This window comes from Amphiura filiformis, chromosome 2 (assembly GCF_039555335.1).
Source record: "Amphiura filiformis chromosome 2, Afil_fr2py, whole genome shotgun sequence".
Classification (NCBI taxonomy): domain Eukaryota; kingdom Metazoa; phylum Echinodermata; class Ophiuroidea; order Amphilepidida; family Amphiuridae; genus Amphiura; species Amphiura filiformis.
Window position 1 is genome coordinate 89,420,188 of NC_092629.1, and position 25,995 is coordinate 89,446,182.

Here is a 25,995-nt window from a genome sequence, read left to right on the forward strand (position 1 = left end):
AACTGGATAATGAAGATGTAAATGATAGTTACAATAAGTTTATACATATTTTCAATAATGTATATGATGAATGTGTGCCTTTGACAAAATGCAAGAGTAATAATAAAAAAGAACCAAAATTTCCGTGGATAAGTAGAGGTCTTCTCAAAAGTATAAAAACTAAGAATAAGATGTATAAGAGGTATATACAAAAGCCATGTGATGAAACGCTTGAGTCATTCAAAACATATAGAAACAAGTTAAACACGTTAATACGAAAATCAAAAAGAGAGTATTATAAAAGAAATTTGAATCTGTTAAACACAATCTACAAAAAAACTTGGAAAACAATAAATAGTATTATTGGACGAATAACAAAAGAAATATGCAAGCTAAATTCAAAAATGATGAAGGTAAACGGTGTCAGATCCCCAGAAAATTTCAAATGAATTTAATGAATATTTTGTTAACATCGGACCTAAATTAGCTTCCAAGATTACAACAAATGGCAAGAAGTACTATGATTATTTAAAGAGCCCATTAAGCAGTAGCATGTACATGAAACCAATTGTTAATGAAGACGTTATAAAAATAATACATAAATTTAATCAAAACAAGAGTGCTGGTCACGATACTATTGGTAATTACGTGGTAAAAAGGATTGCAAAGGAAATATCGATTCCGTTAACTATCATATTCAACCTGTCTATTACTGCTGGTGTAGTACCAAATGAGTTAAAGATCGCAAAGGTAATTCCCATTTATAAGAAAGAAAATCCAGACGTTTTCTCCAACTATCGCCCAGTTTCTGTCCTGCCATGCTTTTCAAAAATACTTGAAAGGCTTGTATTCAACAGATGCATACATTACATTGATAAATATGAAATTCTAAATGATAAGCAATTTGGCTTTAGATCTAAACATTCTACCTATATGGCTATCTTGGAATTTATTGACAAAATTAGTAATGCTGTCGAAAACAATGAGACAACTGTTGGGATTTTCTTAGATTTGTCAAAAGCCTTTGACACTATCGACCATAGTATTTTATTACATAAACTGGAACATTACGGTTTTAGAGGAAACGTTTTAAAATGGTTTAAAGATTACTTACATAATAGAAAACAGTATGTGTATTACAATTCTTGTAAATCTGAATATAAAGATATAATATGTGGAGTACCTCAAGGCTCCATCCTAGGCCCATTATTGTTCATTTTGTATGTTAATGATATCATAAATACTTCCACCATTCTAAAATTTGTCTTGTTTGCCGATGATACTACTATAACTTATTCACATAAGGACATTGTGTCCAAATACGATCTTATCAACAATGAATTAAAGGAAGTTAATAATTGGTTTAAGGCTAATAAGCTATCAGTGAATGCAAGCAAGACTAATTATATGGTGCTTGGTACAAATCACAAAACATCACGCCAGATTGTACAATGTTACTAATAATATTATATTAGATAATGTAATCCTGGAAAGGTTGAATAAGACCAAATTTCTTGGAGTGACAATTGATGAGAATCTAACTTGAAATTTCATATTACCAACATCTCAAAGAATACATGTATATCTAGAGGTGTTGGTGTAATAAACCAACTGAAACATTTTGTTCCCGTACCCAGAATGTATTCACTATATTGTACTTTAATACTTCCTTACATAAACTACGGTATCTTAGCATGGGGAAATACTTGTCAAAAATATTTGGAAAAGATTTTCAAAAATTCAAAAAAAAGCCCTTAGAATGATATCGAATAGTCACTTTTTAAGTCACTCAGCCCCTATTTTCAAGAATTACAATTTGCTTAATGTTTATGATAGTTATGATCTCGAACTAAGCACTTTCATGTACAAGTATAATACCAATCTGTTACCAAAGGCCTTCAATAGTTATTTCGTTGAGCAGAGGAATCACCTCAGGTATCACACAAGAAACGCTGAAGATTACAAGATCTGTCTTACAAAAACAGAGTTTGCTAACAAAACAATAAGAACCGCCGGACCAAGAAAATGGCATTCGATCGACAGATGCGCCAAAACGGCTACATCAGTAAAACTCTTTAGATCCCAAATTAAAACAAACCTTATGGAAATGTACACTTAATACCTCTTAGTTTTGATTTACTTATTTTTATTTTTCTCCTTTTAAAACAAAAAATCGATTAAAATTAACTGATCTCTTAGCATTTATACTATATTCACAAAATGTCAGCTTTCTTTTTCGATATACGTGAGCATATGTTATGAAATCCTAATTTGTCTTAAACTTATATTCTGCATGTTCTTTATTCATCATTTTTTTTTTGCTTTTTTCGTTCTACATGAATGTATGGAAGAGGGTGGGGGTGGGGGGTGTTTGTATGTATGTAATTGTATTTTATTAGACAAATTAAGAAACTTAGGCAAAGGTTAAGGGGGTGCTTGTTCAGGCCTTTTTGGCCTTCTGAGCATCTCCTCATTCAAATGTGTTGTTTTGCTGTTATTGTATTGTTGTATTTTGAATGAAATAAAGATTGATTGATTGATTGATTGATTGATTGATATCTAACTCTGTGTGGACGACTTATCCTGAAACATTATGCTATAACTCTACCTTGAACTTGAATCTCAAACATGCTCATCTTTAGCTATTGTAGAGGCCACTGTTCCAAACCTCAATATTAAACATTTTATGATCCTCTGAGTTACCTCTGAGTTTCTGCCTCCATGTGGATGACTCATCATGAACAAATCATTTTAGGTAGTACCTTGAGGGATCTCAAACATGCTCATATCTAGCTATCAATAGGGAGCACTATTCTAAACCTCTGCAGATTACAATGTAGTACATTTTATTCAATGACCTTTGAATATGTTGGGAACAAAAACTCATATCCTGCAACTTGAGGTCAACATTTGAGCTGTGATTATTATATGGGAGTACATGTAAATGAACTATGACTCTGGAGGTGAGCCCATTTTGACTCACAGTGTATTATTCTATTGTTCATGGTCATAGCTTTTAAAAATGCTGAACATTTCATTGTTCCCAAAATGTTCTAAGTTTTTTTGTCACACAAAAATAATTGACAAGGGAAAAAAAACTTTTCAAAACCAACATAAAACTTAGAATAACATGCAGCTCTAGGCTTTTGTAGTTTAATAATTGTTTAAATATCATGCTAGGTCTCACAGGCCTGAAGGTTTTAAACTAGTATAAACCATTGAAGAATTACATTGTACATGTACCGGTATGTAGTGTAATGGATACATACAATTCACTACCTTTCTCCAACAACATATTGACAAGAGTTTCTTACTTCAACTATTTACTTGTTTGTGTAAATGACAGCAACTAGACTGCTAGTCAGGAAAGTTACCGGCCTGGTCAAAAAGTTACAGGCCAATGGCCGGTGGCTGGTGCTTAAATTTCTAATGCTGGCTGCAATACACATTCAAAACATTATGAACACTAATCCGGCTAGCTGAAATACTGACAGTAGACAAGTTGTAAAACACATCAACTTGTCCAATCTCAAAGGAATCTGGGCAAGTTGATTCTAAAGACATGGCAAGTTGAGCTCTGAACTGGATCCATTCTGTATCAATGGCCTATACAGAGGGGGGAAAGTTTGAATTTTCTTCATCAGCATATTTGATGTCAATATATGTACATGTGTAGCATTGACATTGTCAATACTGTGTGGCACTCCTGGATTACAGCTATAGTTATATTAATTCGTAAATTAGATCTAATACTGGAAGTAACATTCTGTAACTCGCTTAGCTACGTTGCATCCGAAAACATCAGACTTCATTGAGCATCTGATTGATGATGGTGTGACGCAACGTAGCAAAGTGAGTTGCAAAATTTTAGTTCCAGTATTAGATTTAATTGGACGAATAAGCTACACCAAGATCGAGCTACACTATAGCTTACCAGATTCCTATTGGGGCTGCCTGCACAGGTACACCATTGCCAAGTACTGTGTCATACCATTGGAGTACCAGTGTAGCACCAGTGCAGTACCACTGCTGGAGGCCTTTTAAACACACTATACTAGAACTGCTAAAACCTGCTAACCGCTCCACCCTGGGGAATAGCAGTCACTGGGTTTAGCAGTTATCTGGATATAGCCAGGTTTTATGATATAGCATGGTTTTGGATCACTACAGTCAAAAGGCCCTACATGTATACTAGTAGGGCTAGCTGGTGGGTCCTATGCAGTAGCAGCACTGGTAATACATTGGATGTAGGTACTCTGTGTGTACCAGTCCGGTACCTTAGCAAAAGTGTACCTGTGCAGGCGGCCCAATAGGAATTTTGTAGTGTAGTTATTAAACTTCATAAGGCAGCTTCCAAATGTATTCATACATTACAGGGTAATCCCATCTTACTTCATCATAACTCTTACCTGTTGATGGGAACAGCTATAGTCCCTGCAGGAAGAGCACCATTATTATCAGATGCCCACCTTGACCCGTGATCTTTAGATCCTGTATACAAGGAAAGAACACACAAAATGGATTTTTACGACCAAAAAATTCAACATGTCTCTCTAAATGGGCTATTCCATTTAAAATCCACACTACATTGTTGTACCCCTGTGGAAGATTTTGGGAATATCTTCCACAGGGGGAGTATGACGTTCAAATAGAATGAACACATTAGACAGTTCCATTTGAAATTCACCCTCCCTCTGTGGAAGATTCAGATGCCCACCTTGACCCATGATCTTTAGATCCTGTATACAAGGAAAAACACACAAAATTAGGTTGAATTTCAACCAAATCTATGGATTTTTACCACGACCTGAAATTCCAACATGTCCCTCCAAATGGGCTCTTCCATTTAAAATCCACACTATCCCTGTGGAAGATTTAACTAAAGTCTTCCACAGAGGGAGCTTAAGTTTAGAAGAGAATAGACAATTGGGAAACTTCTATATGAAATACTCACTCCTGATGCGGAAGATATCTTAGGTATAGCCATAATACAGGGGTAGTATGGGTTTCAAAATGATTAACTCTGACCAATTACTCCCCCTGTGGAAGATATTTGCCAGAATTATACCGAAAACAGGTGAAAACTGTTGGAATTTATCAAATCCAGTTCTTAGCACAATTTTGCATCATCAAGAAACTTTTGGTTCAAAATCCAAAGTCTTCAAAATCTCCTCGGCAGCGGTGTCGATTATAAATGGATAAACCCAATTATTTACCCACTTCAATTGTAAAAGAGGCTACATGAATACAAAAAAGGTAATGAGGTCAAAAGCACATCTTCAAACATGCATCTTCTTTTAAAATTAGGGACAGCAGACGTATGAGATTGCAATTCTTGTTGTCAACTTATATTAGCCAGGCTCCCACTTGCTCCCCTCCACCCTCTCCCAACCTCCAACCCCGGTCATAGCCTTAAAATTCTTAAAATTACTTGATACATGATAAATACTACATGTAGGGATCAAATAAGCTTTGTTGGCCGATCCTAAAGATCGAAATAATGTGCTTACCTCTTCTGACTGAGTATCCATTTCTCTGACGTCCCGAGCTATTTGATGCTAAGTAAACCAGATCCAGCAATAACACCACTGCGCAGGCTAGTAATAAATACAAAAGCGTTCTTACTTTGCTTGCCATTGTGAGTTTTAGTTCCAAGTTTGTTGGCACGCAAGCCAAGATGTGACAGATTTACGCCTGTATGCGCAAACTTATGTTAGTCCGTATGCTAGCTCGATGCATTTGCTAGCGGCTTGCTTGATATACAGAGGCAACTTTACTCAAACGGTACTGATGCCAACCTGCTTGAGTTGCACGAAGAGTCGCATGATTCGTTCACTTGATTCACCTGCTTGATTCACTAATTGATCACTTGCTTACTTGATACACTACATACACTAGTGACAAACTGGTGCAGACAGGCAGGCAAGCATGGCACGGCAGCCTGCGCTATCTTATCATGGCGATGAATGTCATCCGTCTGCTTTCCAATACACATTAAATCCCAGTGCAATTTCCTTGATGAGTTACAATCCAGATAGAATTGTTTATATGCATGTCACGGGCAACTGGATTTAGTCTTGGTCCTGCTCGCTACAGCTGAAGCCTTATTCCATTAGCTTGCCGGTGTGACTGACAGTCATTAGGGCATTACTGTCACCTTCCAACAGAGGGCTCCCTCTTTGATATGGTTGCTAGGTAACTCCATGATATATTGCCAAGGTAATAATATAATAAGAATCCCTTTTCCTTTAAGGGCAGAGTTGGGTTTGTCAATGGTGTGGTTGTACTAATATATTCTGCAATAAAAAAAGTAAAAGGAAAAAATAAGTAAATAGAATAATGGTAATTGATTTTAACTGCATCATAACTCTCTACGAAAAAAACCCCTCAATAGCAGAGGGACCTCTCTGCAGAGGAAAATCTACTACACCCCTGGCCAATTTTGTGCCTATTTTTGCATTTTTCTCAAAAATTATATAGTGCATTAGTGACAAGTAAGATATGAACATTATTGGGGCAAGGACTACAAATACTGTACTGAAAATTCAGCAACTCAAGGCAAGTAGTTATTGATTTATCGATCAAATATTGGTTTTCCCTCATTTTTGACTGTAACTCCACAACTGTTGTCTGTGCTGAAATAAACTTTCCAGCGCAGTAGTTGTAGTCCTTGCCCCTATAATATACACATATATTACTTGTCACCAATGCGCTATACATTTTGAGAAAAATGCAAAAATAAGTACAAAATTGGGCAGGGGTGTAGTACCCCCTTAATAGGCTTCGTTGGCATACTTTTATGATTTTGTGTGTTTTACATACAGGGGAGAAAATGTGACCCACTCTGACAAAACCAGGAACAAGTTGCATTTTGGACATTTCATGATTTGAATACCAATATAAGCACTAGACAATGAGCTTTAAAATGATACCAAAATTATATAAATAGCATCAATACTTTTCAAGATATAGATAATTTTGTAAAATATACCTTGATATTTTTGCCAAATTGCTATTCTGACTGAGTGGGCTGATTAGTTTCCTACCTTACACAGGATTGAATAGGGTTTTATAGTTCAACTGTTATTGATTCCTTTTTTCAATAAGTACTTTCAAGGATTTGAAAGTCCGCTTAGTCCCACAGTCAAATACCATGAAATGAAGAATTCCAAAATTTGATTTTTTTTTTATGGGAATGTCAAATGCCTATAACTCTAAAATATGGCTGGTGACTTGTTCCGGGTTTTGTTAGAGCTGGTCAGTGGTCACAATTAGATTTAGGCTTCCCAGTTCATTTTTGTATATTTTCTACAGCATAATTAATATATCACCCAACTAGCACTACTCCTGACATTTCACAGGAACTTGGAACCGCAACCCATGCTTCCTCCAAACCCTATTCCGACCTTTGTCAAGTGTGAAACCAGGTATCTGAACATGGCTATTGAATGTGTAGTACCATACTTCAATTATGAGCCATTTCTAGTACCCTTGAAATACAATTTATGGTACATAAATTTACACCATGAAAGGGAATAGGGAGAATGAAACATCAAGTAAGAATGAATTACAAATTAAGTGCTATCAGCAAATCGGGGTACCCTTCCCAAGGACTGCACTGGTAATGGTTTGTGTTTTGTGACTGTAACCCATGCTTCCTCCAAACCCTATTCCGACCTTTGTCAAGTGTAAAACCAGGTATCTGAACATGGCTATTGAATGTGTACTACCAGACACTGTACTTCAATCACAAGCCATTTCTAGTACCCTTAGATGGTACATAAATTTACACCATGAAAGGGAAGGGGGAGAAAGGCCAAGCAAAAATGTATAACAAATGAAGACCTAGATCAGTAAATCAGGGTACCCTTTCACCGGACTGCACTGATAATGGTTTGTGTGACTGATACAAGGTAAACATCTCAAAAAAAGTAACTAACCCCCCTTACATAATGACCATTATTCAAAAACGGATGATTGTATTACAAATCTGTAAAATGCATTGGAAGCAGAATTTATTTCTGCACATTTTAACACCTCATTTGCAGCAATTGACTAAATATTGACGTCACAGCGTACACATTTAAATCAATGTAATCTAAGATTTGAAAGTTGCAGTAAATTGTATTGATTTTGTATTCAGTGTAATGGGAGTAAATCTGTTAAATGATATCTGAGTGTTTTTGTATTGTAAAAATTTGTACGTAAGTGCAACTTTCAAATCTGGACCTCACTACATTAAATTGACCGGTGCTTTATTGTTTTCTGGGCTATCGTATCAAATGAGGTGTCAAAATATGCAGAAATTAATTCTGCTTCCAACGCATTTTACAGATTTGTAAAACAATAGCCACTTTTTGAATAATGGCCATTATTTAAGGGGGGTTAGTTACTTTTTTTGAGATGTTTATATCACTACTATTACTTTGTCATTAAACCCTAACAAGCCCGAGTACTACAAAACACTACAAGCAACATCACTGTGCTTGCGTGCATCCCACAGGATGTGATGACGCAATCGCCCTAAGTGATATATGGCCTCGAATTCGCTGGCCCGGCCAGTGTAAGACCCATAGCTAAGTGTCCGAGACCTAGTGCTTGGCATGCGAGGGGTCTCAGGATTCGAATCCTACCCAGAGCAAACAACTTCTTTGTTTGTTTTCTCTCCTTTTTTATTTCTACTTTAACTACAAAAAAAAAAAAAACAGTATCCAGTGTTATAGGGTTAATATTATAAATTACTGTTGTTTGTTCAATTTTTGCAATGATACAGATCCGGGTCTTTGGGATTACAGAGTGCTTGTCAGGATGCATAATTAAGTATCCCATTGATGAATGGGATAGAAATGCTTATTGCTAGTATACGTGACAGAAATCAGGTAGCAGTAAGCAACATATTCAGATGGGCAGCATACGAGTCCCTGAATTTTATATTTTTATGTTGAAAAATAAAAGTATTTTAATATCTTTATTTTCCAACTTTCATCAATTTTTTTTAGGAAACAGGAGAAGTCATGGAAGCCCGCACCAACAAAATTGAAGATGTTTGTTGACATGTTATACACAACTTCCAAAAGATTTGATACCACGCCTAACCAGCAAATAATTGCTATAATTTACAGGTACGGCCACGGAATGCTCCACAGCCATGATTCGAATGGTTTACTGATTGTTAATCCAACGGTGCATTTTCATTAGAGTTGGGCGACTAAGTCGCCAATAGTCGTTAGTCGCGACTATTACTGATAGTCGCGACTACGACTATTGAAAACCAAAAGTCAACTAATGCAAGTATATTTTTGTGTTAAAAAATTACTTTAAAAGTGCCAGTTATTCGCACCAAAACCAACCAAATACTAACATATAAACTGCGAAAAATGTGAAAAAATGTTAGTCATTGTCTTACCAATAGTAACACTAACCAACAAGTAATCATAATGTCCATAAATCATCATTAAATTGGTGTTATTGACTTGTTGTCGAACTACTTTCCCACAAGATAAAAGCCGTTAAAAAACTCAAATTACTTAGAACTGTCGAACATCTCATTATGATTATAATTTATGCAGCGATAACAGGTGTAGCAGCGTCATAGCGTGCATGTACAGACCCAGGTTGGGTGTTTGTACCAACTACTGAAGGTATGAGATTATTTCAACTTTGGAAAGAAACAGCGAGAACTTACGAGAAGTGTTTTCCAAAAGGGAAAATTTAGGAAAATATTATTAGATTAGAAGTACTTTTCACGTAATTTCAAAAAGCTATGCTTATTGTGGTAACACTAACAGAATATTTAGAAAGCAACAGGAAAATAAAAAAATTAGCTGACAAACAGTCGTAATGTTGCAATGCCACCCCTGTAGCGACAAATGCAGTAGTCTATATGAGGTCAGGTGACGTAGGTCGGAGGTGAAAGTTAATCGTACATCCTCCGTGCAACACGTGCATGAGCATACCATGGAAAATATGCACTGCCGTACCGGCATGTTTACATATTTTCATGCACAGCAAAACATGGAAACGAACGAAGATCGCTATTGGAATATTAATTGAAGGTTTGAGAAATTATATGAAGTTTCTTGTGCTGTTGCTGGAAAGTGGCAAGTGAATTTAATTGAACAGAAAAGTTAGGCCTATATTACAGCATTTTACAGTCAAATATTTGCATCATAAACGTATGCGATACAGTGTAGCAATTTGTATTGCAACAGTGCTGGTTTGTGTAGCAAACTGTGATGCGATGCCGGCAATCACGGGTCCTGTAATCATGCATTATCTATACTATTAAAGAGGAACTTGCCGATAATCGATACTTTGAAGAGGAACTGATCGATTCATCGGTATCATCTCGGAGATTATAGATAAATTATAAATTAATAAATAGATAAATAAATAAGTTCTAGCATTTCCAGATGAATGGTAAATGCATAGATAGATAATTAAATTAATAAATACAAATAATTATTTGGATTTATTCGGTAGATCAACCAATGGTGGCCCGCTTATTTACGGTCCGTTACTGCGTTGCTATCGCGGATTACGCACAGGTCGTGGCAACTTCCCGACGCTTAATGGTAACAAAACTTCCAGTTTCATCTAAGACGGAAAATATCACATCTCTTAGACGGAACTAACAAATTAATGGCTGAGACAAAGGTGGTTTTAAGTTACGTGTTTTGAAACTAAATGGTCCAAGTGATCTAATAATTTTGAAAGTAGTTTATCCGTTCGTGGTGACTTTCGACATCGACGGAGAGTGGGCATTATGCGGCATGGTAACCGAACGGCTATAATAATAAATCAACTGCATTCGCTTATGCATAGACCATTTGGTTTATGCAAATTATGACTTTCGGAAACTTCTTTTGTGATGACTTTCCGAAGATTTTAAATTCAAGGTAGGCCTAGGCATATAATTATTGGAAAGTAATTTGAGTTTATCCGTTTGTCATGTTGTGATGAATTTCGATGGGGAGTGTGGGGCATTATTAGCAGATTATAGCATGGACAACCGCTAAATATCCGTGGCGTAGATTTCTTTTTGACATTAGGGGAGGGATGAAAACATTTCTTGAAGTAGGCATATTAATAGTGAATCCGCATCTTTTGGCAACATTAACAATGGCGTAGATTTCTCTTGACATGGCATGGGGATGGGTCCGCATTAAATCAATTTCTTGCAATAGGCCTACAGTGAAGCCAGCATCTTGGCGACAGAATAATTTATGGCAAGCTAATTAGGCCTACTGGTGAATTATATTGTGCAAAAGTGGAACAAATTCGCACGAAGGCCGCAAAAATTGGCACTTTTTTGTTTGGCCAAAAATGAGGTTAATTTTGTCAGAAACCCACATCTATTATACATGTGTGAACTTGGGGTGATTGTACGGACCATTGACCTTATCAAAACATTGGGGGTATCCCCACCCCACCACCGAATTTACGCCTATGTAACTCAACCTTCTTGAAACCCAATGTTGCTATAGGCCTACTTGATGAAACAGAAACACATATAGAAAGAAAGAAACCCACATACATGCGTCAACATGGAGGTGATTCAGTAGACCATGCCCCTTATCGAAATATTGAGGAATTTATTACTCATCCCGGGATTTATGCCCGGGGATTTATGCCTATGTAAAGAAAGAAGGAAGGAAGGAAAAAAGGCAGGAAAGAGGGAAGGAAAGAGGGAAAGAAAGAGGGAAAGAACGAAAGAAAGAAATGAAACAACGGGAAAGCAAGAAAGAGAAAGGGAGAGAGAAACGAAAACAAAGAAAAAATAGACAGACAGAAAGAAAGAAAGAAAGAAAGAAAGAAAGAAGAGAGAGAGAGAAAGAAAGTGAACAAGCAAGAAACAGAAAGAGAAATGGAACGCAGAAAAGAGAGAAACTGAAAGAAAAAAGGGAAAGACAAAGAAAAAATAAGTAAAAAGGGGAAGGAAAGAGGGAAAGAAAGAAAGAAAGAAAGAAAGAGGGAAAGAAAGAAAGATAGAAAGAAAGGGAAAGAAAGAAAGAAAGAAAGAAAGAAAGAAAGAAAGAAAGAAAGAAAGGAGGGAAAGCAAGAAAGAAAGGGAGGGAAAGCAAGAAAGAAAGGGAGGGAAAGCAAGAAAGAAAGGGAGGGAAAGCAAGAAAGAAAGGGAGGGAAAGCAAGAAAGAAAGGGAGGGAAAGCAAGAGAGAAAGGGAGGGAAAGTCGGGGCCTGAGATTGGAATTCCAGTTTCCTTTCTCACGAAGTAAGGGCTAAGAGTAAAATTGTACAATTGTGTTTGGGAGTGGCTTCTCTCTTTTCTCTTTTTCCTAGCTATTTTCTTCCATTTCTTGCTTTGTTTATCAAAGCTATCTAGGCCAGCATGCATATATTAGCCTACACTGGCTATTCAGGCTTGTGCATTTGTATGAGCTTGGAACGGTCCATGGTTTTCCGTGGATTAGCATGTGTTCCTCACGGACCAACCTGGGTAAACAAACAAACAAAGCAAGCGAGAAAGAACGGGAAAGCAAGAAAGAAAGAACGGGAAAGCAAGAAAGAAAGAACGGGAAAGTAAGAAAGAAAGAACGCTAAGGAAGTCGTTTGCAAAGTAGAGGCAACAAATGGTAGGCCTACCACATCACTAACCGCGTAATAATTGAGCTGTTAAAAGCGATACCAATTGACATGATTAAAATTTCCATCGTTTATACTACCCGCTCCCGTTTACTAACCGCTCCCATTTACTCATCTAGCGGGGGCCCGCGCGAAGCGCGGGTACCCGCTAGTCACTATAAAGGCTCCGTCAGTTTCGATCCAAATGTCGCCAAATTCATACGGGTGATCGATGAATATACGGGAACGTGTTTAAACTTTATTTGGTTGAAAACGGTCAAGAATTGGCTGCAAAAACAGTGAAAATATGGGTAAAAACGGGTTTTTGTTATGAAAATCCTTTGCCAGACTACGCGTCACTGCAGCTGGCCGGCAGTGCGTCGGCGCCTCGGCGTAATGCGACTACGCCTAATGGGCGCAGAACGGCGCAGAGCCACGCGACTGCGAGCCAGAGACCAGTGGACATGATAATACGGAAAGTAGGAAAATAAAGGACAAAAAGGTACATGGACGGGTCACGGGATTATGATAACGGGTGAACACGTCCGCAGACACGCTTATGAGAGGACGAATAAATACGGGAAAAAGATGTTTGTTGTTTAAAAAGAAAGTGTAAGAAGAGACAGGTTTAGAAAAATAAAAGGTACCTTTTCAATGATTCTACCTGTTCTGTAATTATTCCTGTTATGGTGAACGCTCACATCTAGCGGGGACCCGCGCGAAGCGCGGGTATCCCGCTAGTAAATACTAAATTGCCACCAATCTTTCACCCGATTTTTCAGTCCAATTTTAACCACAGATAGTCGCGACTATAGTCGTAGTCGCGACTATTTGCTGCCGACTAGTCGACTAGGAAAAAGTGATACTCGCCCAACTCTAATTTTCATCAAAATAACTTTTTTGTTTCTGCGGTTCAGATGTTTTTAGTGGCAAAAATTAAATCTTTTCAAAAAGCTAGTTTTGCTTAAAACCAAGTTGAGAACTGCCTACATCTACATGTAACTGATTAATATATCAACTCAAACTAGCTACATGTATATATACCAAGGCCTATTCTTTGTAAGGCATCAATCGAAATGACATGCACGACTGATCACTTAGCTGAGTGTTTACTATTACTAATCAAATTTAGCAGAGTGGGAGCATACATATAGACGAATCCAAGTAGCCAAGTCATGGTCAGGATTTGGTCGGACATCTTTGGGTAGCCGCTAGCACCAACCTGATGTTTTGAGCGTCCAATTGTGCAAATAAAAGCCGCCTAACACCTAGAGAAGATGCAAGGACGAGGAGGGGTAATAGAATAATAGCTAATAATATATATATAATGGAGATAATTCCGCAGGTAATCCCGTCGCATCTATTCATACATATAGTCCTTTTGTTCGCAAGTACGTCAATGCATAGATACCGCGTATAGTTAAATCCGATTATTAATACATGTCACTTCAACAACGAATAGACCATGCTGTGTGTTTTGTCGAAGGGAACTGTATTGTGTTATTCTTTTGTCTACGTGTGTTTTCGCGAAAGGTGTAAAACGGGTGATGGAATGCAGTTTAAAATTTCCGCCAAGGCGAATAATTTCACATTTTGAGTGCATTGTAGCCGACGGCTACCCAACTAAAGGCTGTTAGTCAGGTGTAGGAATGCGTGAATTTAGATTCGTCTATAGTCAAGTCCTTGTATCACCAATTCATTCAACCCACAGTCAGGGATGAAAGTCCACTTTTGACAAAATGCCTGAATAAGCCTGAAAAACAGTGTGAAAATGACCAAAATGACCCTAAAACGGGCTGAAAACAAAAAAATTGTGTAGATCTGGACTTGTCCCAGCAAGTCCTACATGTAGGTAGGAAGTGGAAAAACTGTGGTTAAAGTCTAGGGCTCTCAACTAATGGGTAGTTATATTGATGCTGCATTTTTGCTAGAAAGGGTCCGAAATCCGAATTACAATAGCACTCGATATCTGCCATCTTGGAGAAATTTGGTGGACTGAAAATGCCTCGGCCCGCAACTGTATCAAATACGGATGTACGGTATTTGTTTCAAATATTGAAGCAGTTCACACAATGTTGTTGTGCAAACATTGAACATTCATAAATTTTAGGCTACAAAGTGTTAAGCTGCGTATACATTGAAAATGCCTAGCAACTGTCAATCAAACTGCTGTGAAGTGACTTTTTATACAGTAATTAAACACTTTTGTCAAGGCCCCACAGCATTTTAATCTTGATTTCTTCACTTAAAATCTTTATTTTGCAAAAATCAATACAAAATAATATTACAAATTTATATTTTTTGTACGGTACTGCAAAATCTTGCAGTTTTATGGAATTTTGCTGAACTTTTCACTTCAGTAAATCCCATAATTACTTGCAGTTATACATGTAGATAGACCCGAGATGTCGTCATCTGACATCATCATGATCATGCTGATGCACACATCGTTTAGTGAACATCGTACTGCACATATTTTTGCAAGTCGGTGTGATGTCAAATGACAACATTTTCAGGTCTAAATAGTGTCCGCAAGGACTTATGGGATTTACCTAAGGTCAATCAGCCTCCTAACATACAAACACCCAGTTAAAGACCCATTCAGTGATCCCAGCTTTAAAAGATGGCTGTTAGCCAAGAAGGCATTTTTGGCTATTTTGGACTTTTTGGATAAACAATCATCACTAGTGTATACCTATATCTCAACTCAAAAATATTATTTTTTTTGTCGCCGCATCCACCGTTGCCATGGTAACGGTGGCCATATTGGATTTTTATACACTTAGTTATTCAAGTTTTTCAGAAAAATTAAAACAATGAGTCTGAAACCACCTTGATATTTAACTGTTTGAAGCATAATAAAGAGAAGTACAGAGCCCTTTTTCACAAAATTTGCACTGTTTTTTTTGTTTTGAGACGTTTTAAGATTCAAATTTGAAGGGGTTTTGTTAAAAAAGGCTCGGTACTTCTCTAAATCTACTTCAAATATACCTTTCTGCCAAGTTTCAAGTCATTTGGACTTATAATGGCTGAAAAAAACTTGGAATTACTGATAAAATTACCATTTTGAAATAAACGCATTTTAAAAATGACTAATAATAGCCAGGTGAGGAATTATGAAATATAGTATATAAATACATGTATACTACATTGTAGAATATAAATTTGTTGAAGCAAAAATAATAATAAAGTATATATTAATAAAGTAAATAAATGTTAAATTATGATTGTAATTGCCAGGTAAATATTTTTGTTAGTAATTCTTTTTACATATCGCACCTTGAAAAACAATAAAATACTTTAAAATTCAAATGCACGGATAATAGGAAACGAACGAATGTTACCATATTTATCGACACCTTGTTCACTTTAAATAGCCAAAACTTGGCAATGCTACATCCGATTTTAATGGGGTAAAAAATATTTTAAAGCTAAAACTCTGCTGAATTAAATAAGTAGCAAAACTCAAATTACACATATGTGTACATCCATATCAAAACGATGCACTTGTCAGCTGCTACATGTGTCTCATTTCACATAATAGCCAGGAATAAATACCAGACTTAAATCAACATGATCAAGTGTAGGTCACTTCAAATTATCCCCAAGTCAAATTGATTAAGAAATGTTCTCTCTATTGCTAAACTGTGTGACTTGGGATGATTTGAAGTGACCTCAACTTCGGAGATGAGTCTGGTATTTATTCCTAGCTATTATGTGAAATGAGACACATGTAGCAGCCGACAAACTTGTGCATCGTTTTGATATGGATGTACACATATGTTCATTTTAGTCATTTTCTTGCCTAACAGCCCACTTAAGGGATAATAATAATAATAATAATAAACAAAGATTTAATATAGCGCCCTATGCAGAAAAGCCTCAAGGCGCTTTACAGGGAAACAATGCAAAACCTTAAAAACTACCAAATATAAACTTAAACTTACACATGATACAACATGATAATATACACAAATTACAATAATAATATTACTATTTAACATGATAATATAGAAAGCAATTAAGTATAGGAAAATTGTTTTTTAAAATCAATACAAGTAGCAAGTATTATAAAATGTACAAAGTAAAATACAAAATAAGATCTATCATACAAAACACATTTGGTGATGTGACCGGCACATGGAAAAAATGTGATAACCCAGGAGAGGAGAGGTTACCAGCACTTGAACTCTCAGCGAAGATCAACAGCATCTTGCTCCTGTTGAATGGTAAGATTGGGCTGGGTGTTATTAATTGCACATTATAAAGTAACAAATAAACAATGATACAAAGTATGAAAGTTAAGCGAAATGTGACCGGCACATGAGGCGAGAAATAACCCTGGAGAGGAAAGGTTACAGCATCTTGCTCCCATTGAATGGTAAGTTGGGCTGGGTGTTAATTGCACATTATAATAACAAGTAAACAATAATATAAAGCATGAGGTTTAAGCGGATGTGACCGGCACATAAGGCGAGAAATAACCCAGGAGAGGAGAGGTTACTAGCATGTGCACTCTTCAGCAAGATAACGGCATCTTGCTCCCAAAGATGGTAAAGTGGGCTGGGTTTTAAAAATGATTGCACAAAGCGAATGGATACAAAAAATACAGCATTACTGATCCTGATGAAAATACATGGTAATGCGCCTTGAGCTTGGACTTGAAAACGTCGACAGATGATGATTGACGGATTGCTTTTGGAATCTGGTTCCATAAATTAGCAGCAGCGAATGAGAAGGACCTAGCACCATACGATTTTGTAGATGGATTTGTTGTTACCAAACGACATTCTGAAGCAGATCTTAGCGTTCTGGTACGTATTGGTGGACAAGGTCAGTAATAAACTCAGCGGCTAATCAGTGAAGGGCTTTGTAGCAGAGAAGCAATATCTTGAACCCTATCCGCTGTTGAATTGGTAGCCAGTGCAACTTTTCAAGCACAGGTGTGATATGCACAAGACGAAGTGATCAAACAACAAGACGCGCGGCCGTATTCTGCACTCGCTGAATTTTCGCGATTTCCCTTTCTGGTAATCCGAAGAGCAGTGAGTTGCAGCAATCTAGCCTAGATGTAACAAACGTGTGGATTAGCTTGACTGTTGAATCCTGATCAAGATAATGGCGGATTTTACCGATCTTTCTTATGCCATGAAGAGCTGATTTACACAGGTTGTCGACGTGCTGGCTCATAATCAGCGATGAATCAAAAGTGACACCAAGATTGCGAGCTTTGTTGAAGGGATAGACGACAGAATCTCCAATCCGTACAGAAGGTACCCAAGTAGTGTTGACAAACCTCGAAGAGAAGTATAACAACTCTGTTTTGCTGTCATTTAGCACCAGCGCATTGCCTCTACACCATGATCTAATATCGGCAATACAATTTTCGATCTTCCGCACAGCACTTTCGCGATCTTTGGGCGAGAATGTAACATACAGCTGGGTGTCATCAGCGTAAATTACTGTGGAAATACCATGTGCAGTGATGATATCTTGCAGGGGTGCGCTGAATAATATAAATGCGACAGGATCAGAAAGCACATCCTTTATCGCGACTGACTGTGTGTTCTACTTCTAAGATACGACGAAAACCACTGGAGTGCATTTCCTTGGATTCCATAACGAACAGAGAGACGATCGAGCAGTTGACTATGATCAATCAAATCAAAATCCGCGCTGAAGTCGAGTAAAATCAGTAAAGCTTCTTTCCGTTGGTCCAGCGATGTCAAAATATCATTTTGTACCTTTAAAAGTGCAGACTCAGTACTATGGCACGGTCTGTATGCGGACGTCATGTTTTTTATGTTGGGACCCCAAATATGGTGGTTTTGTGACATGCAAGAAAAAATTTCGCACTTAAGATGTTGATATTTTTGGTCTTATTTTTTAAGCAATTTAGCAGGCGAAAAGAATCAGAAGAAAAAACTAAAACAATTCACTTTGACTAATTAGTATTTAAAAGCCCGTTAAGTGGAATTAGGCAGGGGTGGTTGAGGTGGCGGAGCAGGAGGTGGCGGAGCAGGAGAGACGAGCAGGGTGATGTTTGGATGTTTGTTTTTACAATGAACAGTATAGTCCTACATCACAGAGACCTGGTTTTGGTCTTATTTTGTAAGCAATTTAGCAGGCTAAAAGAATCAGAGGAAAACAACTAAAACAATTCACTTTGACTAATTAGTAAAGCTCGTTAAGTGGAATTAGGCAGGGGCAGCGGAGCAGGAGGTTGTGGAGCAGGAGAGACGAGCAGGATGATGTTTGGATGTTTGATTTTACAATGAACAGTATATATATTGGTATAATTAGACAAGACATCAGCATCCAAGGATGGTTTCTTTAGGAGTGGAATGATGCGAGCATGTTTAAGATGTGATGGAAACATACCAGATGACAATGAGATGTTAACAATCTTTGTTATCACAGGAAGTAAGTCATCCAATCAAGTGCACATGATGTCACAGACGCCTTTAAGAACTTCCTCTTAAGAAACTTCACAAAATTCGCTGAAAGTATTGATACATGTTTCAGAAGTCGATACAGATCAGATGCGAGTGGTGTGATGTTGGTTTTCAGACCATCACGAAGCATCGTTATTTTCTCGTCGAAGAATGTTGCAAAAGAATCAGCTAAATCTTTCGGACTATCGTTATGAGGAATAACTTTTGCAGACATTTGAGATGACAACTTGGATGTCATGGATGTTGGACCGACAGAATATGTCTAAACCAACATTAACATTGGATTTCATGTTGGTGTGTTGTTCACTGTGTCTGTGGCTGTGCACACATAGTATTACCGTAACCACCCGGGTATAAGCCCACCTTCAGCTATAAGCCCACTCCCTATTTTTCAAAATATTCTGGGAACAAGGGTGCATTCAGGTACATATGGAAACGTAGTCTCTTTTGCTCTCAAGAATTGTCCACTGGTTCGTACTACAGCAAATCACTATGTCGATTTCAGCCGGAAAACGGGCGATGGTCATATTTTAATTTCTAAAAAAAATCCAAAAAAGATACCAACACGTTCAGCATTTAATAGGTTATAGTATTTCCTAATTAAGCTGTAAAAGTCATAAATGTAGAGTTATTGTCGCAAGGCGGACGGAAATTACAAGCCCACCTTTCTAGTATCAAAAATGCCTCATATTCAGCATCCTCACACAGAGATTTCATCTCTTTCGCCGGCTGGGTGATATTCCTGAAACCAGTACTCCTGAACGGATTGGCCGATGATGGCGGGGTTTTTAATGTTCTCTTCGTAATTTATTCACAAAAATTATTATGTAAAAGTTTTTCTGATTGGTTAAAAAATTTCGTCGGACGGTAGGAAAACGTGAAGCCCCATCCAATCACGATAGTTGTGACAAGAGCCGATCACACGAAGACCGTGAGGATAGGAATGATCACGCATGCTCCAATGAACTGGACGCTACTCGCCATTCATGAGTCACGGGAACACATGCAAAATATTAATAAATTCAACTGTTGTAATTGAACATGTTTTAATACAATAAGATTCAAATGTAGGCTTATTACCAATAGTAACTAATTTATGCCTTTGATATGCTTCCGTTAGGCCCAAAAAAAAAAATTGTTTGTTTGTCCACGTCCGACCGACCGTGTACCCTGGTCCCGACCGTTTTTTTTTTTTTTTTGAATTTTTCAACAAAAAAAAAAAAAAAAAAAAAAAAGATTTTTTTTTTTTTTTTTAAGTTTTTTATTTTTTCGTTTTTGTAGTGTCCCTGGACCTAGACCTAAATGCTAGGATCATTCATGGTTGACCTAAAAAAAATTTTTTTTTTAATTAAGATGTTTTGTATTTTTAATATGAAAATTGATAATTTGTATTCATGTCATAGTCTATTAATGATTTCAAAATGCATTGAATTTGAATGCATTTTGAAATCATTAATAGAGTATGACATGAATACAAAGTATCAATTTTCATATTAAAAATACAAAACATCTTGAATTTTTTTTTTTTTTTTTTTAGATCAACCATGAATGATCCTAGCGTTAGGTCTAGGTCCAGGGACACTACACAAAATAAAAAACTTCTTTTTTTTTTTTTTGGTACCGGTTACCACCCGAAAAAATGCGCTGGTACCCGGGTACAAAATTACCGAAAATGCCAGGCCTATCAGCAGAACCATCTCAAGAGTTAAACCAGTGAAGTGCTGTGTGTTTGGACTTATTTACCAGTCTTGTCAGTGTCAGTTTCAAGTGCAATATCTGTAAAAAAAAATTTAAAAAAATCAAACCTACCGACCCAACTATTTCATAAGCCTTTATGGACAAACAAACAATTTTTTTTTTTTTGGCCTTAGAGTGATAAAAGTATTTTTAACATGAAAATTAATGCTTTATGGTCTCATTGTTTATGTAGGCCTATTGATTTTACCCGTGCAAGAAAATGGTATTGCCCATGCGATAACAATAGCCTGTCCTTGGAATCATTCATTGATCTGTGAAATGTAAACATGGTAAACACACATGCACTGATAATGCACATAGCTTGGAGCACATCGTTCAGCATTTAAAGAGACTTTTGCACTAAAACATTTCCATACAAAATGTATGTAAGCCCAGTACTAAATTTTGGCCAAGTTATTAAATCAAATCAATGCTTTGCTCTCATATTTAAGAACAAAATATAAAAAAATATCAGTTGATAAACATTCCACACTTATAATTTTAAGAAATTGATGATAGAAATTACTGGTACATTGGGCATATGCAAATGGGGGATGATTGTTCTTATTTTTAAATTCAAGCACTAGCCTTTCCCCGGTTATTAAGGCTATAAGCCCACCCCCATTTTTGAAGTGAAATATGCCATCTAGGCAGGGGGGTGGGCTTATACCCGAGTGGTTACGGTAGTAGTTACTCAAATTATCACTCTATGCATGCTTATGGGTCAAACTCTATCTGTGTATCGCCTCTGTACATTCAGTTAATCAGTACCTAAGCTTAAAAAAATACATTTTCTGTCAGTGAAGTTCACCGTTTTCATGGTTTTAATAATATATTATCGCCATGACCCATCATGCCCATGTAGTAAATGTACATGTAACATGATGTAGTACTTACCCTACGACTTTATTTCTAATCTAAGTACTATTCCTTCCATATCATTATTTCCGTACAACAGTGCAACGCACAGTCACCATTTTGTTTGCGAAGCGATTGGCATGCAAAACTAATAAAATTAATCATTAATTTTTTCCTCATCTCTTGTTTTCCTTTTTTTTCTATTTGAAGCTAGCTGAACAAAATTGAACCTCTCAGTATGGTATCGATTTGTTTTCGATCAATTTTGGGCGCTGTATTGGGCGTATTATAATTATAACAGAATGAGGGCGTTCATTGAAAAATTCCACTTCTCAGGTGGTGAGCGCAAAACACTGAGATGGCAAAAAGCTTTGCATATTAAATACAGAGAAAATTTTTATAGGCCTAGTTTAGGCCCGGGAGTTTAGGATTTTTAAGTTGTACTTTTTAAGATCACTGTAAAGCGCTTTGTCATACCTATGCTAAGGCGCAGGAAATTCCGTTAGGGGACAAAAAAACGGACCCGTTCAGTCGGTCGCACGTTTTTTGTTTTGTTGTTGTGTCATGTGTTTGTTTTGTTTTCTTGTTTGTTTTTTGTTTTTGTTTTTTAATGTTGTTTTGTTTTGTTTTTCCTGGAGGCTAAAATTTCACCAAAATCTGACAAATCTGAAAAGAAAAATGTGCATAGGCCTAAGATATTTTCTAAACATTTTCAGCCAAAATTAATAAAAATTACATGTAGAATTGCAGATTCATACGTAGTGGTAATAACAATGAAAATTATTAATTTAAACTTCAACACTACTTGTTTATTTCGCTTGCCGGGAGCGCTTTCGAGGTTGGTCCTTAGCCGTTTCCAAGAAAACATCAGAGCTAACATCATCGGCTGATGACGAGAAAGTTCCTCGAAAGCGAAATAAACAAGTACCGGTAGTGTTGAAGTTTAGCCTAAATTAATAATTTTCATAATTTTACATGATTTTAGCAAAATTGAAAAAATTATTTATAGTAAAATTCTCCAAAACGCAAATTCTGAGTCGGTCGGGCCTGTAGAGAGGTGGTTTTTTCGTCGCCTTTTGTTTATCGTTTTAATATTCAAGGTGAAGAAAAGGCTTGAGAACTCTGTGTCTTAATAAAAGAAAAACCTAATGCATGGTAGGAGGATATTTTGGCAGTGGACGCCGAGAAGAACTATCTCTGATAATATAGCAAAACTACCTCTAATAGCCTTTGGATGAAGCAGAACAGTTTTATAATTATTCTATCTCTGATCTACACCATGTCCAGTACCGTGGCCGCCCCAACCCCGGGGGGCTGAAGAAAATTCAATTTTGCCGTCCCTTCCTCAACAGCCCGAAAAGGTTGACCCAATTTTTTCTCGGTCGTTTGAAAAAGTGAAGAGCAAAAAAAAAAAAAAAAAGAAAAAGGGTTTCAGGCGCTAGCGCCCTAAAAGCAGCACATTTTGATGTATAGTACCATTTTTTCAAAAAATTTTATGCTTTATCAAATTTTTCCGCCCTTTTGTATTTACTAATTCTTTTAGCCGCCCCTTTCGTTTTTGCCGCCCCTGTTTTTGCCGCCCCTTCTTCTTCCGCCGCCCCTTCATTTTGGCCACCCCCTGCTTTTACCCCAGGGGGCTGGCGCCCCAAAGCCCCCCCCCCCAAAAAAAAAATACGCGCATGATGTCGATGCAAAGGAGGAAGTAAGCGTCTAGTAGCCATGCGGACGCGGTAGAACAACTTCTGATTGAATTATGGATGAAAAAATATTTTTGGATTTATAAAGCGCCTTTCTCACGATCTTAGAGTGATAGCACTTATGGATGAAGTAGAACGATCCCTGATAGCACTGTGGATGAAGTAGAACTACCCCTGATAGCACTGTGGATGAAGTAGAACTACCACTGATAGCACTGTGGATGATGAAGTAGAACTACCTCTGATAGCACCGTGGACGAAGTAGAACTACCCCTGATAGCACTGTGGATGAAGTAGAACTACCACTGATAGCACTATGGATGAAGTAGAACTACCTCTGATAGCACCGTGGATGAAGTAAAACTACCTCTGATATAGCACTGTGGGTGAAGTAGAACTACCTCAAATGATGAGCACTGTAAGTAAGTCCAAGTGGATGAAGAACAGCGGATAAAGTAGAACTACCTCTGACAGCACTGTGTAGAACTACCCCTGATAGCACTGTGGATGAAGTAGAACTACCCCTGATAGCACCGTGGATGAAGTAGAACTACCTCTGACAGCACTGTGGTGAAGTAGAACTACCCCTGATAGCACTGTGGATGACGTAGAACAACCTCTGATAGCAGAGTGGATGAAGTAGAACTACCACTGACAGCACTGTTGATGAAGTAGAACTACCTACCTCTGATACACTGCGGGTGAAGAAGAACTACCCCTGATAGCACTATGAATGAAGTAGAACAACCTCTGATAGCACAGTGGATGAAGTAGAACTACCTCTGATAGCACTGTGGGTGAAGCTTCGAAGTCAATCTTTAATCTCTGCAGGGGTAACTCGCCATTATAACTCGCTTTCATATAACTCGCCCATTCTTAACTCGCCATTTCCCTGTCCCCCTGATAGCACAGTGGATGAAGTGGAACGACCCCTGATAGCACCGTGGGCGAAGTAGAAGTACCCCTGATAGCACAATGGATGAAGCAGAATTATACCCCTGATAGCACGTGTGGATGAAGTGGAACGACCCCTGATAGCACAGCTTAGCACTGTGGACGAAGTAGAAGTACCCCTGATAGCACAGTGGATGAAGCAGAATTATACCCCTGATAGCACGTGTGGATGAAGTGGAACGACCCCTGATAGCACAGCTTAGCACTGTGGACGAAGTAGAAGTACCCCTGATAGCACAGTGAAGTAGAACTACCTCTGATAGCACCGTGGACGAAGTAGAACTACCCCTGATAGCACTGTGGATGAAGTAGAACTACCACTGATAGCACTGTGGATGATGAAGTAGAACTACCTCTGATAGCACCGTGGACGAAGTAGAACTACCCCTGATAGCACTGTGGATGAAGTAGAACTACCACTGATAGCACTATGGATGAAGTAGAACTACCTCTGATAGCACCGTGGATGAAGTAAAACTACCTCTGATATAGCACTGTGGGTGAAGTAGAACTACCTCAAATGATGAGCACTGTAAGTAAGTAAGTCCAAGTGGATGAAGAACAGCGGATAAAGTAGAACTACCTCTGACAGCACTGTGGATGAAGTAGAACTACCCCTGATAGCACTGTGGATGAAGTAGAACTACCCCTGATAGCACCGTGGATGAAGTAGAATTACCTCTGACAGCACTGTGGATGACGTAGAACAACCTCTGATAGCAGAGTGGATGAAGTAGAACTACCACTGACAGCACTGTTGATGAAGTAGAACTACCTACCTCTGATACACTGCGGGTGAAGAAGAACTACCCCTGATAGCACTATGAATGAAGTAGAACAACCTCTGATAGCACCCCTGATAGCACCGTGGACGAAGTAGAAGTACCCCTGATAGCACAGTGGATGAAGCAGAATTATACCCCTGATAGCACGTGTGGATGAAGTGGAACGGCCCCTGATAGCACTGTGGACGAAGTAGAAGTACCCCTGATAGCACAGTGGATGAAGCAGAATTATACCCCTGATAGCACGTGTGGATGAAGTGGAACGACCCCTGATAGCACCGTGGACGAAGTAAAAGTACCCCTGATAGCACAGTGGATGAAGCAGAATTATACCCCTGATAGCACGTGTGGATGAAGTGGAACGACCCCTGATAGCACCGTGGACGAAGTAGAAGTACCCCTGATAGCACAGTGGATGAAGCAGAATTATACCCCTGATAGCACATGTGGATGAAGTAGAACGACCCCTGATAGCACCGTGGACGAAGTAGAACGACTCCTGATAGCACAGTGGATGAAGTACAACAACCTCTGATAGCACAGTAGATAAAGTGGATTACCTTTGATAGCACAGTAGATAAAGTAGATTACCTCTGATCATGCCGATAGCACAGTGGGTGAAGAAGAACTACCTCTGATAACACAGTAGATGATAATAAGAATTACCTTTGACATGTTTGATAGCACAGTGAAGTAGACTTACCTCGGATAGATGTGGGTGAAGTAGAACTACCCCTGATAGCCCTGTGGATGAAGTAGAACTACCTCTGAGCACAGTGAATGAAGTAGAACTACCTCTGATAGCCATGTGGATGAAATAGAACTACCTCTGGTAGCACAGTGAATGAAGTACAACTCCCGCTGATAGCACAGTAGATGAAGTAGAACTACCTCTGATAGTACAGTGGATGAGTAGAACTACCCCCGATAGCGCAGTGGATGAAGTAGA

At 37.9% G+C, this 25,995-nt stretch overlaps 1 protein-coding gene across 1 annotated transcript in view; it reads right to left on the bottom strand.

The window, feature by feature from the left end:
• LOC140146805 (CMP-N-acetylneuraminate-beta-1,4-galactoside alpha-2,3-sialyltransferase-like) overlaps positions 1-21,766 on the bottom strand; it is a 168,131-nt gene extending 146,365 nt beyond the window's left edge. Inside the window, exons 1-4 of the mRNA XM_072168685.1 lie at positions 21,650-21,766; positions 5,490-6,275; positions 4,697-4,718; positions 4,389-4,448 (exon numbers count right to left, since the gene is read on the bottom strand). Of these exons, the coding sequence (XP_072024786.1) occupies positions 4,389-4,448; positions 4,697-4,718; positions 5,490-5,616 (209 nt within the window). The 5' untranslated portion in view covers positions 5,617-6,275; positions 21,650-21,766. The remainder of the gene's footprint in view (positions 1-4,388; positions 4,449-4,696; positions 4,719-5,489; positions 6,276-21,649) is intronic.
• Positions 21,767-25,995: the final 4,229 nt, after the last annotated feature.